Source organism: Bos indicus, chromosome 12 (genome assembly GCF_029378745.1).
Source record: "Bos indicus isolate NIAB-ARS_2022 breed Sahiwal x Tharparkar chromosome 12, NIAB-ARS_B.indTharparkar_mat_pri_1.0, whole genome shotgun sequence".
Classification (NCBI taxonomy): domain Eukaryota; kingdom Metazoa; phylum Chordata; class Mammalia; order Artiodactyla; family Bovidae; genus Bos; species Bos indicus.
In genome coordinates, this window is record NC_091771.1 from 89,531,331 (window position 1) to 89,547,546 (window position 16,216).

A 16,216-nucleotide genomic window follows, 5' to 3' on the forward strand; every position below is an offset into this window, starting at 1 on the left:
GGCACCCCGCTTACCCTCACTGTATGTGTGCAGAGCCTTCTGGAAGGACGTGTAGGCACCGTGACCTCTCAGCCTGGTGACACCAGTCGGGTGAGGGTCTGAGGGATCCTGGGTCCCACACCTCAATTTATGGACTGGGTTTCTAAAGCTGTGTGTACGTATCCCCCTTCTAATAAAAATGAAATCAGCAACTATTACATTTTAGAACATCTGAGTACATATGGGATTGTCTTTCCTTTTATGATTTTTTTCTTTTCAAGATTTGCGTTTCCCTGGAATAGGAAAAGGAAGTGGGGGGAACGAACTTCTCTCTAATTTTATGAGCCTTAGAATCTCTGTGTTTTAGTTTATAATCAGCCTGTAAGTAGACTCGCTGCCTGACTCCCAAGGAGGCGATTAGTTCTCCTGCATCATCAGGAGGGTGGAGGCCCCACGGCTCCAGCCCAGGGGCTCCCCGACCCTGGGCACAGTGGCACGGGCACGCGGCTCTGACGGGAGGGCGGGGCACGTGGCATAGAGGCTGCGTGGAAGCCCAACACGTCCTGTGCGCCTGGGCCAGGGTCGACTCACCTTAGCCGGCTTCCCTTCCTGGAAGATGACTCTGTTAATCTCCACACCCCCAGCCCTGCCTGCACCCGCGCGGCGGGGCACCTGCCCTCCCCCCGACTCTGACTGCCGAGAGTCCTGAGCAGTGAGGTTAGTTCGGTGGCTCAGAGGCGCTGCGTGGAGCCCCTGTGTCGCAATGCGTGTGAGGCCAAGGGCTTGTCAGCACAGCCAGGGGCCCCGCGGGCCGGCGGAGCACCACCCATGGCCTCGGCTGGAAACGCGCCCCGGGTCACTGCGGCCCAGGGCTTGGGGTGAGTGCCGCGCGTGTCTGGAGGGGACGCGCCTGACTGCTCCGCCCCAAGCCTTCTCCCCGTGGGGACGGCCACCCCACGACAGGCCCGCCAAGCTGGTGAAGCACGTGTTATGTGTCAGCCGCCACCCACTGTTCCGCTCACGCTAGCCGCTGCTTCACCAAGGCTGTGGTCAGGGTTATTTTTAACAAGAGCGAGTGTCCTCAGGGAGAAGCCGGACCACAGGGGGCAGGCCCAGCTCTGTCCTCATCTGCGAGCCTGGGGACGGACATCCCGTTTCCAGGCGTCCTCGGTTACTTGCTCCCAGAGGGGTTGGTGTTAAGCGCTGGTGTGATTAAACACATGGGCTGGCGGTTAGACGAGCGTGTGGGGCGCCCCGAAGGCTCGGGCTGGGGGCCGCTCTTCCTCCTGGTCTGGACACACCGCAGTGAGGATGCAGACACAGCAGCTGCCCTCCGGGGCTGGGAACCCAGCGGTGTGTGGGGTGGACAGGCCTCGCTAAGAGCTAGAAAGCAGCCGTGCAGAACGCCCTGCAGCCCGAGGCCGTCCCAGCTGAGCCGTGGCGGTTAGTGCTGTCCAGTCAGTGAGCAGAGAGCGTTAGTTTTGCAACAGAATAAAATACACCGAGTGTCCAAGAGGCCCTTCGTGACCTTGTATTCGGAGGTCTGAGGCTGTTGAACGCAGAGTGACATCAGTAAGGCATGAGGCTCGGCCAGGGCAGGGAGGACACGCTCACCGGACAAACAATGCATTTTATGCAGCAGTTAGGCCCCGGGAGCCCGGAGGGCGGGTTAAGACGGCGCGGGGCTGCGTGTGGCCCCGCGGGGAGGGCTTTACTTCTCCTGCGAGGACAGGCGGTGCAGCGCCTCGCCCAGGCGCCTCAGCTCGTCCTGGTGCTCCAGCTCGCGGTACAGCCCCGCGGGGACGGCGTCCAGGCCGTGCAGCAGCCCGAACAGGCAGCCGGCGATGGCCCCGGTGGCCCCGCTCTCACCTGGAAGAGGCGGGACCCTCAGAGCTGCCCCGTGGTCCCCGCCCCCGGCCCCGCATCCCCTCACCAGGGGGCTGAGCTGTCTCAGCCTCTGCCCTGACCTCGGCTGTAGCCCAGTGAGGGGGCGGGGTGTCCCCTCCCGCTCCTTGGACGGCTGGACCCCGGCGTGCAGAGGTCTTCCCAGCCCAGGACCCAGCACTCAGGGGACAGCCTTGAAGGGGTGATGTCCTCACGGTGCCCCCCACCCGCTGACCTCGCCTCCCAGCCCCCTCCTCCCTACCCACCCGAGGCCCCAGGTCGCTGCCCCCTTCTCCCCTCTGCCTGCCCCGAGAGGTGCCGCTGGGCACCCCTGGGCGCTCGGAGAGGCCCCTGGTGCTGGGGAGGTGGGTGTTCCTCCCAGCAGGAGGCCCGCAGGCGGCCCCTCACCTCCATGGAACATGGCGCGGTGGCACAGCTCCGTCCAGCTGCCCTTGGCTCCCAGGAGGGCGTCGTAGGCGATCATGGGGGCGTCGTGGCCCCGCCGGCCCCCGCGACCCTCAGAGCTCCATTTCCTGTACGTCTGGGGAAGGCACCACGGGTCAGAGGCCTGGCCCGGGCCATGCCGAGGGCCTCGGGGCACAGTTCCCAGCCCACCCCTGCACTGATGTGACACCCCTGTGTCCAGGCACTGCCCCCGGCTGAGGGTGGACAGTGGGCAGGAAAGGCCTGCTTCCCAGGGCTCTCACACCCGAGCTGTCCCGCAGACAAAGGCGGCAAATTCTGTGATGCAGATGGCTGGCAAGGGGCCGGGAATGTTGTGGTCGGGCGTCACTGCGGCCTGCGTGGGGCACGGGGACAAGTGAGGCTGGGTGGGTTGTGGGTGTTTTCTGGGCTGCAGACCAGTCGGTGGACACAGTGGGAGCAACGGTGGCTGGGGCCTCAGGGCAGGTCCCTCTGTCTGGGAGAGAAAACTGATAAGGGGCAGGGGCCAGACACAGCCAGGGAGATGGACGCAGGCAGGTCACACCGCTGCACCTTGGCAGCAAAGCCAGCTGGTCTGAGGCAGCAGCGTCTCCAGAACAGTGCGACTGAGTCTTTCTGCATCAGGGGACTCGTGAGGGGTAAATGAAAGGGCAGTAGGAAGCACTTAAAAAGGAAAGGGTGGGTGCTGCTTCTTCCTCCACACCTTCCTGACACCTGGAATACAGGTGTGCTGGCTGGAGCGGGAGCAGCCAGTTTGGACTATGAGGCAAGTTCTCAGAATAGCAGAGCAGCCAAACAGGAAGATCCTCAGTTCCTCACTGCAAGAGAGTTCTGACCAGCTCTGAATACCCTTTATGTGAGGATAATAAATGTCTGTCTTGGTTAAACTGTAGCTACACAGGCTTTCTCTTGTGTTGCCAATCATGATCCCGGTGATTTCAGCCACTTCAGGGGTTTTCTCAGCATGGGGAATGCCACTGGTTTGCACCAGTTTATTCATCCTAGACAACCCTATATCCCTGGTCTTCAGAAGAGATGAAGTGAGATGGACTATTTTTGCACAAATTGTGTTTGTATTCAAGAAGATGAAACCATAAAAGCAGTAGCCATTTCAAACGGGCTTCCTGCATGAAGTTTTCCACAGCCCCCCACACGCTCCCTCAGCTCACCTCCCTGGTTCCCCACAGGTGGGGGCGGTAGGCAGGACTTGGCCTGGGACCCGGGGCAGTGGCCCCCACTTCTCCCACCCCATCCATCTCGGGCCCAAGAGCCTACTTTTTCCCTCTCCTCTGCATCATAGCGGTCAGGAAAGCTGGCCTCGTTCTCCGTGTCCTCGATGATTTTCCTCTCCTCCAGGTAGAACTGCCACTTAGCTTCAAAGTAAAACCAGTGTTCCTGGTACTCTAGACACAAAGAGCGGGAAGAAGGCTGTGCCGGCCGTCCAGCCGGGCACCGTGGACAGCGATGGGGAGGGCCAGAGGCAGAGCCCATGCCCCAGCCCAGATGGGCTTGGAGGGGGGCCTGGGGCTTTAGCAATGGCTCCCAAAATAAAAAGATGCTCACATTGTAGCTGCTTTGAGATACTAGCAGGGAAGATGGAGAGGGGAAAGGATGCTTGATGATGGGCTGAAGTAAGGCGACCATCGCAAGATCAAAGCGGCTTCTCATGGAAATTCTGAACATGAGTGTTTTTATTAACTCAATGCTGTGCCTGCAAAGTCAGGAGACAGGACATTCGTTGCCCCTAATTAATGGCCTGACATCCAAGCCCCAGAGGCACTGGTAACTTTTCTGAATCGTTGTGCAGCTCCACTGGCTCATGGATGATGCTGGGGGTGAGGGGGAACCTGCGTTTCAAGAACCCAGAGAGGGTCCCCACACCGGGCCTCCCGCTCTGCGGCCAGGTGACACCACAGACCACAGACCTGGGGTCCGCCTGTCACACGGAGCCCCCTCCCCCTGGGCCTGGCCACTTCACTCTGTGTGTGGATGGAGCTGCCGGGAGCCGGCTCACCTGCCAGGTGCCGGATGGTCTTCTTGCAGTACTCCTCGGCCAGCGGCACTGTCCGAAGCATGTCTCGCCCCCACTGCTCCAGCCGCTTTCCCTGGACAGCGTATGATGCAAACAGGGCGGTGCACAGGGACCCAAGGAAGCCTGGGATGCGGGACAGAGGCCAGGATGGACCCCCTGCACCCGCCTGCCGGGGCCACGCTCGGGACAGAGGCCAGGATGGAAACCCTGCACCCGCCCGCCGGGGCCACGCTCGGGACAGAGGCCAGGATGGACCCCCTGCACCCGCCCGCCGGGGCCACGCTCGGGACACAGGCCAGGATGGACCCCCCGCCGCCCACTGGGGTCACGCTCAGGACAGAGGCTAGGATGGACCCCCGCCCGCCGGGGCCACACTCAGGACAGAGGCCAGGATGGACTCCCGCCTGCCGGGGCCACTCTCGGGACAGAGGCCCCAGGATGGAACCCCCGCCCGCCGGGGCCATGCTTGGGACAGAAGCCAGGATGGACCCCCCGTCCACCCGCTGGGGTCACGCTCGTGACAGAGGCCCAGGATGGACCCCCCCACCCCTGCCCACCAGGGCCATGCTCGGGACAGAGGCCAGGATGGACCCCCGGCCCGCTGGGGCCACGCTCAGGACAGAGGCTAGGATGGATCCCCGCCTGCCGGGGCCACGCTTGGGACAGAGGCCCCAGGATGGAACCCCCACCCGCCAGGGCCACGCTCAGGACAGAGGCTAGGATGGACCCCCCGCCCACCGGGGCCATGCTTGGGACAGAAGCCAGGATGGACACCCCGTCCCCTGCTGGGGCCACACTCGGGACAGAGGCCCAGGATGGACCCCCCCACCCCTGCCTACCAGGGCCATGCTCGGGACAGAGGCCAGGATGGACGCCCCACCCCCCACTGGGGCACACTCCCGAGCGTGGCTCCCGGTCACCCCGAGCCCCGCCCTCCGCCCCCGCGCCATCACCTGTGGGGTGGTTGTGCGTCATCCTGCCACACTCCACGCTGACCTCCACCAGCGTCTCCAGCCGCTCCGGCTGCCAGTACCGCATCCCCACGCACATTGCCTTGGTGGCAGCGCCAAACCCCGAACCTGTGTGGGGAACCCGCATTCAGACCTCTGCCTGCAACCCCACCTAACCTGGACACGCACAGCAGTCTGTGCCCACGTTTATCAGTGTCGGTGACTCAGAGACAGGGACACTGCCCACATTCCTAAGACGAGAGACGAAAGAAATTGCATGGGGGCACGTGTTGGAACAGACGCAGCCACGAAAGAGGCTTTCGGCTGGGGTGGGGCCCGCTCCCAGTGTGGCCCGGCTGGGAAACGCAGGAGCCAGAACCGTCCACGGTGCACGCCCAGTCATGTCTGCCCCTCTTCCTAAAAGCTGCTTCCCTGAGCTACAGCTGACGGACAACCGGCCACATGTATTTAACAAATGTGTGTTGTCTTGACATGATACTCCCCGGAAACCGGTACCCAAGGAAAAACTGCACATGCATCTGTCATCCCAAAGTGTGCCTCTGCCCCCTTCAGAAACGTATACAAACAGAGTCATGTAGAAAGTAGCCTTTTTCGCCTGGCTCCCCTCACGCAGCGTAACTGCTGAGACTTGTCTGCGCTGTGTGTCCGTAGCTGGGCTCCACCGTGTGGGTGGAGGGACCTCAGCTGGTTGGTCCACTTCCAGCTGATGCACGATCGAGTTGTCTCCAGTCTGAGGCTAATACAGATAAAGGTGCTATGAGCATTGATGACCGAGTCTCGTGCGGATGGGCGCTTTCTCTTCTCTTGGGTAAACATCTCTGAGAGGAACGCTGAGCTCACACATCCCATGAATGTTCAGCGTGTGAGAAACTGCGGAACCAGATTCCGAAGTGGCCACACTGCTGCACACCCCCCACCCTGGAATCTCCGCCACATCTGGACACCGCTGTCAACGCGAGCTCGCCCATGAGGTTGGGGGTGGGCCCGTGAAGTTGAGGGTGAGCCTGTGAGGTTGGGGGTGAGCCCGTGAGGTTGGGGGTGAACCCGTGAGGTTGGGGGTGAGCCTGTGAGGTTGGGGGTGAGCCTGTGAAGTTGGGGGTGAGCCTGTGAGGTTGGGGGTGAGCCTATGAGGTTGGGGGTGAACCCGTGAAGTTGAGGGTGAGCCTATGAGGTTGGGGTGAGCCTGTGAGGTTGGGGGTGAGCCTGTGAAGTTGGGGGTGAGCCTGTGAGGTTGGGGGTGAGCCCATGAAGTTGGGGGTGAGCCTGTGAGGTTGGGGGTGAGCCCGTGAAGTTGAGGGTGAGCCCATGAGGTTGGGGGTGAGCCTGTGAAGTTGGGGGTGAGCCTGTGAGGTTGGGGGTGAGCCCGTGAGGTTGGGAGTGAACCCGTGAAGTCGGGAGTGAACCCGTGAAGTCGGGGGTGAGCCTATGAGGTTGGGGGTGAGCCTGTGAGGTTGGGGTGAGCCTGTGAAGTTGGGGGTGAGCCTGTGAGGTTGGGGGTGAGCCTTTGAGGTTGGGGGTGAACCCGTGAGGTTGGGGCCTTTCACCGTGGCTCCGTGTCAGCATGTGATAACGGGTGTGCTTCCCTGGCATGCACATGTCTTCCCTGGTGAAGCGCTTGTCTCAGTGGTTTTCCCACTTTTGTGTGGGGTTGCTCTTCTATAATCAGGGCTTTTTAATTAGTTACTCATTTATGCTCGCAGTGCGTCTTTGTCGCTGCACGTGAGATATCTCTGGCCGCAATGAGTGGGGGCTGCTCTCGAGCCACGAGGTGTGGCAGTGGCTTCTAGGCTCTAGGGTTCGGGTTAAGGAGCTGTGCACACGGGCTTAGCTGCTCCGTGGCATGTGGTACCCTCCCAGACCAGGGATCCCACCCACGTCTCCTTCAGTGGCAGGTGGGTTCGTAACCACAGGGCCACTAGGGACGTCCCTCATCATTAGGCTCTGAGAGGTCTTCAGGGCGTCCCTGGGGGCTCAGAGGTAAAGAATCCACCTGCCGACACAGCAGACACGGATTTGATCCCTGATCCAGGAAGACCCCACATGGCGTGGAGAGACTACACTCACGCCCCACCACGACTGAGCCTGTGCTCTAGAGCGCGGGAGCCGTGACGACTGAGCCCACAGCCACAGCTGCTGAGGCCCGAGTGCCCGGGCCTGTGCTTACAGCAGGAGAGGCCCCTGCCGAGAGGCAGCGCCATCTCTCCCAGCTGGAGGAAGCCCCGGGTGGACGGAGACCCCGCACTGGCAACAATAAATAAACAAAGTTACTTTTAAAAAACAAGTTCTTTGCGTCCTTGGGGTTCACATCCCTCGCAGACTTGTGCTCAGCAGTGCGTTCTCCAGCACGTGGCCTGCCTGCCTGGCCTCTTAGCCGCTGCGTCTGAGGCGGGAGAGGGCGCCTGGGGGCTCCTGACCTCAGCTCCCCGGAGGGGCCGTGTGCGGTTGGCTCCGGGGCCTCTGCCGCTGTCGGCAGCCTCCCCGTGAGCATGCTGGGCCTGCGTTCCCATCGTCATTTCCTTCACAGATGAAATGCTGCCCGCGTGGCCTGTGCAGGTGGTCAGGACGTGCGGGCATCTCTCCCCGGCACCCTCGGGCATGGACTCCTCCGCTCCGCCCACAGAGGCTGCTCAGGCCTCGCTGCTCTGGGCGTAGGTCTGACCGGGTTTCTCTGCGCCCGGAGGTGCTGCTTCCGCTGGAACCCGCCGCCCTCACCTTGGCGGTCCGCAGGGAGGCGCGCTCCGTCTTTGTTGACAGTTCTGAGTGATTTGATGGCTGTGGGTCTTGTTGGAGGTTTTTGTTTGTTTCTTATGCTTGGAATTTATTGAGTTTCTGGGCCATGTGCGTTCACGTCTTTTAAAATCTACTTTGGACAATTCTGGCCACTGTTTCTCCACATCGTTTCTATTCTCCCTCCTCTTTTAATGCCCCAGTGCTCCAACCTGTCCCATGGCTCCCTGATGTCCCTCCACGTTTTCGGGTTCTTTCTTCTCTGTGTGTCCCGGTTTTTATGTCCCAGTTTTATGTGGACAGTTTTTATCGCTCTGCCTTTCAAACTCACTCATCTTTTTTCTGAAATGTCTAATCCGCTGTGAATCTCAGTCAGTGAGTTTCACTCAGACACTGCAGTGTTTTCTCTAGAACTGAGATGTAGGTCTTTTGTGTACCTACAAAAGTATAGAAAAGAAAAGTGAAAGTGAAGTCGCTGAGTCGTGTCCGACTCTTTGCGACCCCATGGACTGTAGCCCACCAGGCTCCTCCGTCCATGGGATTCTCCAGGCAAGAGTACTGGAGTGGGTTGCCATTTCCTTCTCCAGGGGATCTTCCCGACCCAGGGATGGAACCCAGGTCTCCCACATTGTAGGCAGACGCTTTACCATCTGAGCCACCAGGGAAGTCCTAATGTATCTACTTAACTTTTCGGAAGTATAGAACGCACACAATTTTATATCCTTACCTGATAACTCTAGTGACTGTCAGAGTTTGTCGTTTCTGATTTACTGATATTTCTCTTTTTTACAGACCATATTCCCTGCTTCTTTATTTGCCGGTTGAGCATTCTTTGGCATTGCCTTTCTTTGGGATTGGAATGAAAACTGACCTTTTCCAGTCCTGTGGCCACTGCTGAGTTTTCCAAATTTGCTGGCATATTGAGTGCAGAACTTTCACAGCATCATCTCTCAGGATTTGGAATAGCTCAACTGGAATTCCATCACCTCCACTAGCTTTGTTCGTAGTGAAATGTTCTTAAGGCCCACTTGACTTCACATTCCAGGATGTCTGGCTCTAGGTCAGTGATCACAACATCGTGATTATCTTGGTCGTGAAGATCTTTTTTGTACAGTTCTTCTGTGTATTCTTGCCATCTCTTCTTATTATCTTTTGCTTCTGTTAGGTCCATACCATTTCTGTCCTTTATCGAGCCGAAGAATTGATGCTTTTGAACTGTGGTGTTGGAGAAGACTCTTGAGAGTCCCTTGGACTGCAAGGAGATCCAATCAGTCCATTCTGAAGGAGATCAGCCCTGGGATTTCTTTGGAAGGAATGATGCTAAAGCTGAAACTCCAGTACTTTGGCCACCTCATGTGAAGAGTTGACTCATTGGAAAAGACTCTGATGCTGGGAGGGATTGGGGGCAAGAGGAGAAGGGGACGCCAGAGGATGAGATGGCTGGATGGCATCACCAACTCGATGGACGTGAGTCTCAGTGAACTCCGGGAGTTGGTGATGGACAGGGAAGCCTGGCGTGCTGTGATTCATGGGGTCGCGAAGAGTCAGACACGACTGAGCAACTGATCTAATCTGATCTGATCTTTGACTTGATGGTATCCTTCAGCATCAACCCAGAGGTCAGGCCTGCCCTTGCTGTGAGCCCAGAGGTCGGGTCCAGGACCCCAGCAGCAGAGCCCTAGGGGCAGAGGCTGCCTGCCAACATCACCCCAGATGGGATCATCACAGACACAGACATTTGTTTTGGCTGAGAGCACACGTTTAAAAGGGAAGCAGTGGGAGATTATCCTTAAGGCACACCAGGGATGGTGACTGAGATGCCTGCATCCCCGGTTGGTGCCCAGGTGGGGCCGGGTCCCTGGGGTCCTGTTGGGGGTGACGAGCAGGGCCCTGTCCCGAGGCCCTCTGGCCCCGCCTCCTCAGAGGAAGGGGAGAGCGCCCTGACCTTTCTCGTTGAACGGCGTGTGCCATGCCAGGAGGTAGTTGTCTGGCTTCAGCTGGGAGCAGCCCTCCAGGGTGGCCGGGTCTGCCCGCTGCTCCGGGAGCTTCTCCAGGACGTCCACGTAGCGCCGCACCATCTCACGGTAGAGGTCGTCCAGGCACCAGAAGTCTGGGGAGGAAGGGAGGATCAGATGAGCCCCAGCACGCGGCCCGCCCCCACCACAGGAGGGAGGCCCTGGGACCGGCTCCCCGGAGAGACCTGACTGCAGACGCAGTGCGCTTTGGATTTCATCTCATTTCAGAGGCTGCGGTTTCTCGTTGTTACACACAAGAGTCTAGGAAGACCTGGGGTCTTCATGCACAGCGATGGCTCTGTCCACGAGGGGCCTGCTGGGCCGACATCCACCTGTTCCGTGGCCCTCAGTGTCCCCTGTCCAGGGTGCCAAGAGCCGCCCTCCCAGCCCAGCTGCCTGCTCCCCGCTCCAGCCAAACAGCCACGCCCCCCCCCACCATCCCCAGCATCCCCACCGCGACCCCTCAGGAAGGCAGTCTGGGGACGTGTCCTTGGAGCGTGTCCTTGGAGATCTCAGGGTGCCAGGCACAGAGGGCTTGCTGACCGGTGTCCAGATGTCCTCATGTGCCCCCACTGCAGGGTCAGGCCCCTGTCTGCCTGCTGTAGGCTCAGCGAGGGATTGTGAATGGGTTTTCATCACAACTGGGCATTTCTGCCATTAAGTGAGTCCACAGCGTGGTGGACAGAGACCACACACCCTCCAAAGCTGGAGCCCAGGGGGCCTGGTCACACGAGAGCGGATGGGATGGAGCAGGCAGAGGGCGTGCCTGCCAGCGAGGCTGACGGCACCGGGCCCTGTCTGTGCAGGGCTGCGTGCAGCCCTCCCAGTGAAGCCCCGTCTCTGGGGGCCATGGGGGTGGAGAAGGACGCTGCCCACCTCCTGCCCACCCTGGACGCAAAGCTGGCAGCGGAGCCCCCTCTCTCTCGCCCACCCTGGGCGCAGAGCTGGCAGCAGAGCACAGTTGGCACAAAACCCAGGTTGCCTCCGGCCCTGGTGCAGGCAGGCAGGGCAGACGCCTGAGTCCAGGCAGAGTGGGGGTGCGCCGCGGGTCCCAGCGCTGCTCTGGGAGCTGTGCTGCGGGGGAGCGGCTCCTGTCCACCCCCATCTCAGCAGTGGGGCAGAGGCCTGGCGCCATCTGGCCGCTGCTTCGACTCTGGGCCACGCCATGCTGCCTCAGTTCTGAGCCAGGCGGGGGTGTTGTGGGGTCCGGGCTGGGGGTGTGAGTCCCATCTGGCCCATGGACAGTGACGCCAGGTGACACTGGGTAACCCTGGCAACATCGGATGACAGCAGGTGGTGCTGGGTGGCCCTGGCCAGGGAGGGGCAAGACCGGGCTCTCTGTCACCTCCTCTACCGTCTCAGTCCAAGGAGAAGAAGCCTGGGCCTTCCAGGTCCCCTAAGATGAGTCGTTTTATTCTGGAATTACTTCTTTTTGAAGAGACAAAGTTCTTTAAAAGCAAAACGGCAGCAAAAGCCGGGAGCTGATCCCAAATTCAGAGCCACAGAGCCTCGCGCCCTCTGGCCCGAGCTCCTCTGCGAGCTGATGCGGCCACTGAACTCACTTCTCTGTCTCCCCTACTCGACAGATCCACCTACAAAGCCCCCTGTGAGCCTCCTGGCTGAAGTCATGACGGAGAGAAGGCAGGAGACCCATCTGGATCACTCGGTAATACCGACGTTTCAAATGCCGCCGCAGGCAGCACTGGGGAGAGGATCGTGGGGCCGGGACCTCTCTCCACTCTGCAGGGCCCGCCTGCCCTGCGGGGCCCTGGACGCCACGTTCCGCTCAGCGCCCACTTCTGTTCAGCACTGCCTGTCTCAGAGGCATGGCGGAGTGGGCATGGCTGGGCGCACCCACCGCTCCGCAGGGCCCGGCCCACAGCCACACGCCTGGGGCCGCAAGCCCTGCCTGCCTTTGGAAATCACGTGAGGAGCCACGGTCTGTCAGGCCCCTGAAACAGCGCAGGTCCTGCAGCCCTGGGTTGGGTCGGGGCTCCAGAGGCAGGCCGAGGCTGTCAGGCTTCTGTCTGCACTTGCTGGGCAGCACTGGGCTGATGACACAGCTCCTCTGTGTCAGTCCCTTTATCTGTAATCCGCTGTAATAAAGTCGACCTGAAGGGTGACGTGAGGATGCGATGATAACACTCACGGTGAGACAGGCCCACAGTCAGGCTCCACTGGCGCTGTGATGCACGTGGCTCAGTCAGTCCACTCAGTCGCGTCTCTTTGCGACCCCACGGACTGCAGCACGCCAGGCCTCCCTGTCCATCACCAACTCCTGGAGCTTGCTCAAACTCATGTCCATTGAGTCAGTGATGCCATCCAACCATCTCATCCTCTGTCGTCCCCTTCTCCTCCTGCCCTCAGTCTTTCCCAGCATCAGGGTCTTTTCAAATGAGTCAGCTCTTCACATCAGGTGGCCAAAGTATTGGAGCTTCAGCTTCAGCATCAGTCCTTCCAATGAACCCTCAGGACTGATCTCCTTTAGAATGGACTGGTTGGATCTCCCTGCAGCCCAAGGGACTCTCAAGAGTCTTCAACACCACAGTTCAAAAGCATCAATTCTTCGGCGCTCAGCTTTCTTCACAGTCCAACTCTCACATCCATACATGACCACTGGAAAAACCATAGCCTCGACTAGACGGACCTTTGTTGGCAAAGTAATGTCTCTGTCTCTGCTTTTTAATATGCTATCTAGGTTGGTCATAGCTTTCCTTCCAAGGAGCAAGTATCTTTTAATTTCATGGCTGCAGTCACCATCTGCAGTGATTTTGGAGCCCCCCCGCAAATAAAGCCTGTCACTGGTTCCATTGTTTCCCCATCTATTTGCCATGCCCCTTACACAAGCTACAGTTTGTTATTAAAGAAAAAAGTTGGGCGGTTTGAAAACTAAACTTAGATGTTTAGAGAGTGAAAACAATTTCTGGGGCACAGACTTGCCCGAGTGCATCATGGTCACCTGTGGGCCAGAGGGCATGTGTCCAGAGGTGCCCGCATCCAGCTGTGCCCGAGCCCATCAGAACTGGGCCTGCTACCAATGTGCTCCGGATCCACATGCTTCACCCGGGCGGATTCCGCCCTATTCCTGCCAAGGGGATGTGACTTGCTCCAACCCGGGGGAGCACGTTCTTGACAGCAGCCACGGCAGGGAGTCCTGGGACCACAGTGCAGGCTGGAGGCATGCCAGGGACTCTGCCAGGTGGGCACCACAGGAGGGCCCGGGGATGGGAGACGGAGGGGCCTGGGGCCTGCCCAGAGACGGCCTGGAAGCCCCACAATTGCACCCTGCCCCCCCTCCCCCCGCCCCACCCCAGATCTCGGAGTCTGCAGACTCAGAAGGACGGCTTGTCATGTCAACCTGCTGTGACACTATCTTATCTGAGGCTCAGTTCTCCGCCTGCTATTTGGAGCAGACAGCATTCCTGTGCCGTGACATCTGAGCTAAACCCGGCTCCCGGGCGGCTGGCGGGTGAGCACTCGGTGACACACACATTCCAGCCACTCAGAGCCGCCTCAGGTTCTAATTTTGCAGTGGCGCCCTCACCCTCTGACAGGTTTTCAACAGCAATTGTAAGGAGACTGTGCCTCACCCAGACGCCCGCTGCTTTTCCGAAATTCAGTAAAAACGTGTTCCTGAAATCAACCTGCTACTTAAACTCTGTTTCCCCCAAAACCAACCAGTTCATGGCGTTTTCGTAGGGTAACCTCCAGCAACTCTCCAGGCTCAACCCTATTTGGCAGACGGCATTTTAACCACACAACTCATCGGGATTTAGAAGCAGCTCCCCCCAAATATCATCTTAATCGGCGCAACTGCAAACTGGCTTATTATTTTATATATTTTTTGAAATAAATTCAGAAGCAAGCTAACTATTCACAGTGAGAAGTTGAGGTTTCCTCCCAAATGGGCCCAAAGTGAGCCCTTTGATTGCGTTTAACTCTGAATACACAGGCTTTGCTGAGTGAATGTTTACAAACACAATGCAAAGTCTTGGCTTAAGAACCCGAGTCTGCAGGTGAGCAGAGTAAAGTGACACCGTTGCCCAAGAGGCTGTCTTGGGACGCAGTGGAGGCGCACCCCGTCTGCTGGGGACCCCATGTGACGAGCCGGTCTCGGCCGCAGCAGCAGGCGACCCCCGGGCTCTGGGCCCCTCACCTCGGGATCCCCCCGCCACCCCCGCCCCGGGGCAGAGCCTCACCTGTGATGAGGGCCCCCGCTGTCGACATGTGCATGATGGTGTTGTCGCTCACCGGCCACGTCTCCGGCGAGAGCACGAGGTGGTCCAGCCCACCTCCCTTCCCCATCTCCTCCTGGACCCTGGCGCCCAAGCTGCTGCTCTCCCTGGCAGCGTGCCCGAACCCCAGCGCGTCCCCGACGGCCCCCAGCAGCATCGCAGCCTGAAACTTCTCCATATCTGCCCCTGGCTGCGGGCGGCCGACGTGCTGCTCTGCCTTTAGTCAGCCCTGCTGACCTCCGGGCTGGTCATTGTGCCGCTGTCAGGAGCCTCCCCGAGTGGCAGGCACTCCTCCTCTGTCTCTGCAGGTGGCACCAATGAGAACACCGTCTGGACTGCAGCTCACAGCCTCCGCCAGCCACGTGGGGCGGCAGCGTCTGTCCACAGGGTCGGGACTGAGCTGGCTCTTCCGTGGAGGCGTCTGCGGCTCAGAACAGCCCTGGGTGGGCGAAGCCGCTGCTCTGGGGAAGTCTGCCCAGTGACCTGGAGGAAGCACTCTCGTTTCTAGAGCTCCGGTGTGGAACCCCCACACCCAGGCTCAATCCAGTCAATCGCACAGTGTGCCTCGGCCTCCCACAGCCAGGCTGAGACCCCCGAGTCCCCTGGCCCCTCTGCCCCCGTGACCCCCCACCCCCGGGCCTCCACCCGTCCGCCTTGTCCCTGGGTCTTTGCGTTTCCTGGACTCGCAATCACACGGGTCACCCTCAGCAGCCTATGCCCGGCTCCTGCACCCAGCACCCTGCTGGGACTCAGCTGTCACGCGCGCGGCTTTGGTTTCTGGAGGGTGAGTGACTGTGGAGTGTGTTGATGATAGAAATCTGCTACTCGGGAAGGAGGAAGCAGATGGAGCTGCAGTGACCTGGGTGTCCCCCAGCCCAGCGCTGGCAGTGCCTCCCTGACAGACACAGGCCATTCTGTGTGGGGTGGGATGCAGGGCCCCCACCCCTGCTCCACGGGAGGAGTGTTCACGGTGGTGCCGAGGCTGGGGGGCCCAGGTGTAAAGCAGGCGTCCGGGCCTGAAGCCCAGGGTCAGAAAAGCCGCCATCTGTGTCCCCAGGCCCATGGTACCACAGGACCCGGTCCTACGTCAGGCCAGGGCACCAGGACGTGAGGAACACATCTGATAAAGTTTCAGTAACAGAAAGATGCTAAGATGCTAAGATGCTAAGATCCTAAGATGCTAAGGTGCTAAGGTGCCCGTGAGTGCGTTGTGGCATCTTCGCAGCCCGTGTTGAGAGTGAGGCTCTGGAACACGACTCCAGCTGGCACGGTTCTGGGAGACCCTGAACCCAGGGGCCTCACAGTGAGTGCCATCCGGTTGCTGGGCACGCAAGCTCCCTCCCTGAGGGCAGCCCTCTGCCAGCTGCCTGCTGTGGGGAGAAGGGCACCGCTGGGCAGAAATACTCGTGGCTGAGGCAGAGGCACCGTCAGAGGTGCTCAGGGCAACTGCACACCGTTCGGCCGACGTGAGCCGAGAGGACGCAGGGAGGTGAGCCCTGGCCTTGTGCCTTGAGCGTGGGGGGTGGCCGCCCTGCAGAGCCAGGAGCCAGAGATGCGCGTACCCGCCCTCGTAAGCGTCTACTAAGCCGACATCACAGACTAGCACGCAGGATGTCACCACTACAGCAGGAGGCGGTGCTGCTCAGGCCAGGAATCTCGGTGGGCACAGGGTGTCCAGCTCGTTCATCCCTCATGTGGTGAGTCCGTGTGTCTCCAGTGTGTGTGTGGCGGTGGGTCAGGCAGGTGCAGTTCTTATCAGCCAAAGGAACGCCCATGCATCCTGAGGCTTCTGTGCACCCTGAGGTTTCTGTGTCCTGAGATCTGTAACCGCCCACCTGAAGCAGGCATGCTCAGCAGAGGCCTCATGACACCAAGAAAGGAGAGGAGAGAGTTCAGACCGTCCACGTGGGACTCGATTCTGTAAGGAGG

At 59.8% G+C, this 16,216-nt stretch overlaps 1 protein-coding gene across 1 annotated transcript; it reads right to left on the reverse strand.

The window, feature by feature from the left end:
• Positions 1-1,487: 1,487 nt before the first annotated feature.
• On the reverse strand, positions 1,488-14,835 carry LOC109567031 (inactive ADP-ribosyltransferase ARH2). Its single transcript, XM_019971790.2, has 7 exons — positions 14,252-14,835; positions 9,983-10,147; positions 5,293-5,418; positions 4,322-4,462; positions 3,583-3,710; positions 2,272-2,404; positions 1,488-1,848 (listed from the first exon to the last, which is right to left on the reverse strand). Exons 1-7 carry the CDS (start codon positions 14,463-14,465, stop codon positions 1,691-1,693), a joined length of 1,065 nt encoding a protein of 354 aa, XP_019827349.2. The 5' UTR covers positions 14,466-14,835; the 3' UTR covers positions 1,488-1,690.
• Positions 14,836-16,216: the final 1,381 nt, after the last annotated feature.

What these genes read in the sequence shown, in the direction of transcription:
- LOC109567031 (XM_019971790.2), bottom strand. Translation starts at nt 14,465, where the DNA reads ATGGAGAAGTTTCAGGCTGCGATGCTGCTGGGGGCCGTCGGGGACGCG. An exon ending in CACGCCGTTCAACGAGAAAG is followed by an intron (nt 5,419 to 9,982) that starts GTCAGGGCGCTC and finishes TTCCCCACACAG; the next exon opens with GTTCGGGGTTTGGCGCTGCC. An exon ending in ATGCAGAGGAGAGGGAAAAA is followed by an intron (nt 2,405 to 3,582) that starts GTAGGCTCTTGG and finishes TGCCTTCCCCAG; the next exon opens with ACGTACAGGAAATGGAGCTC.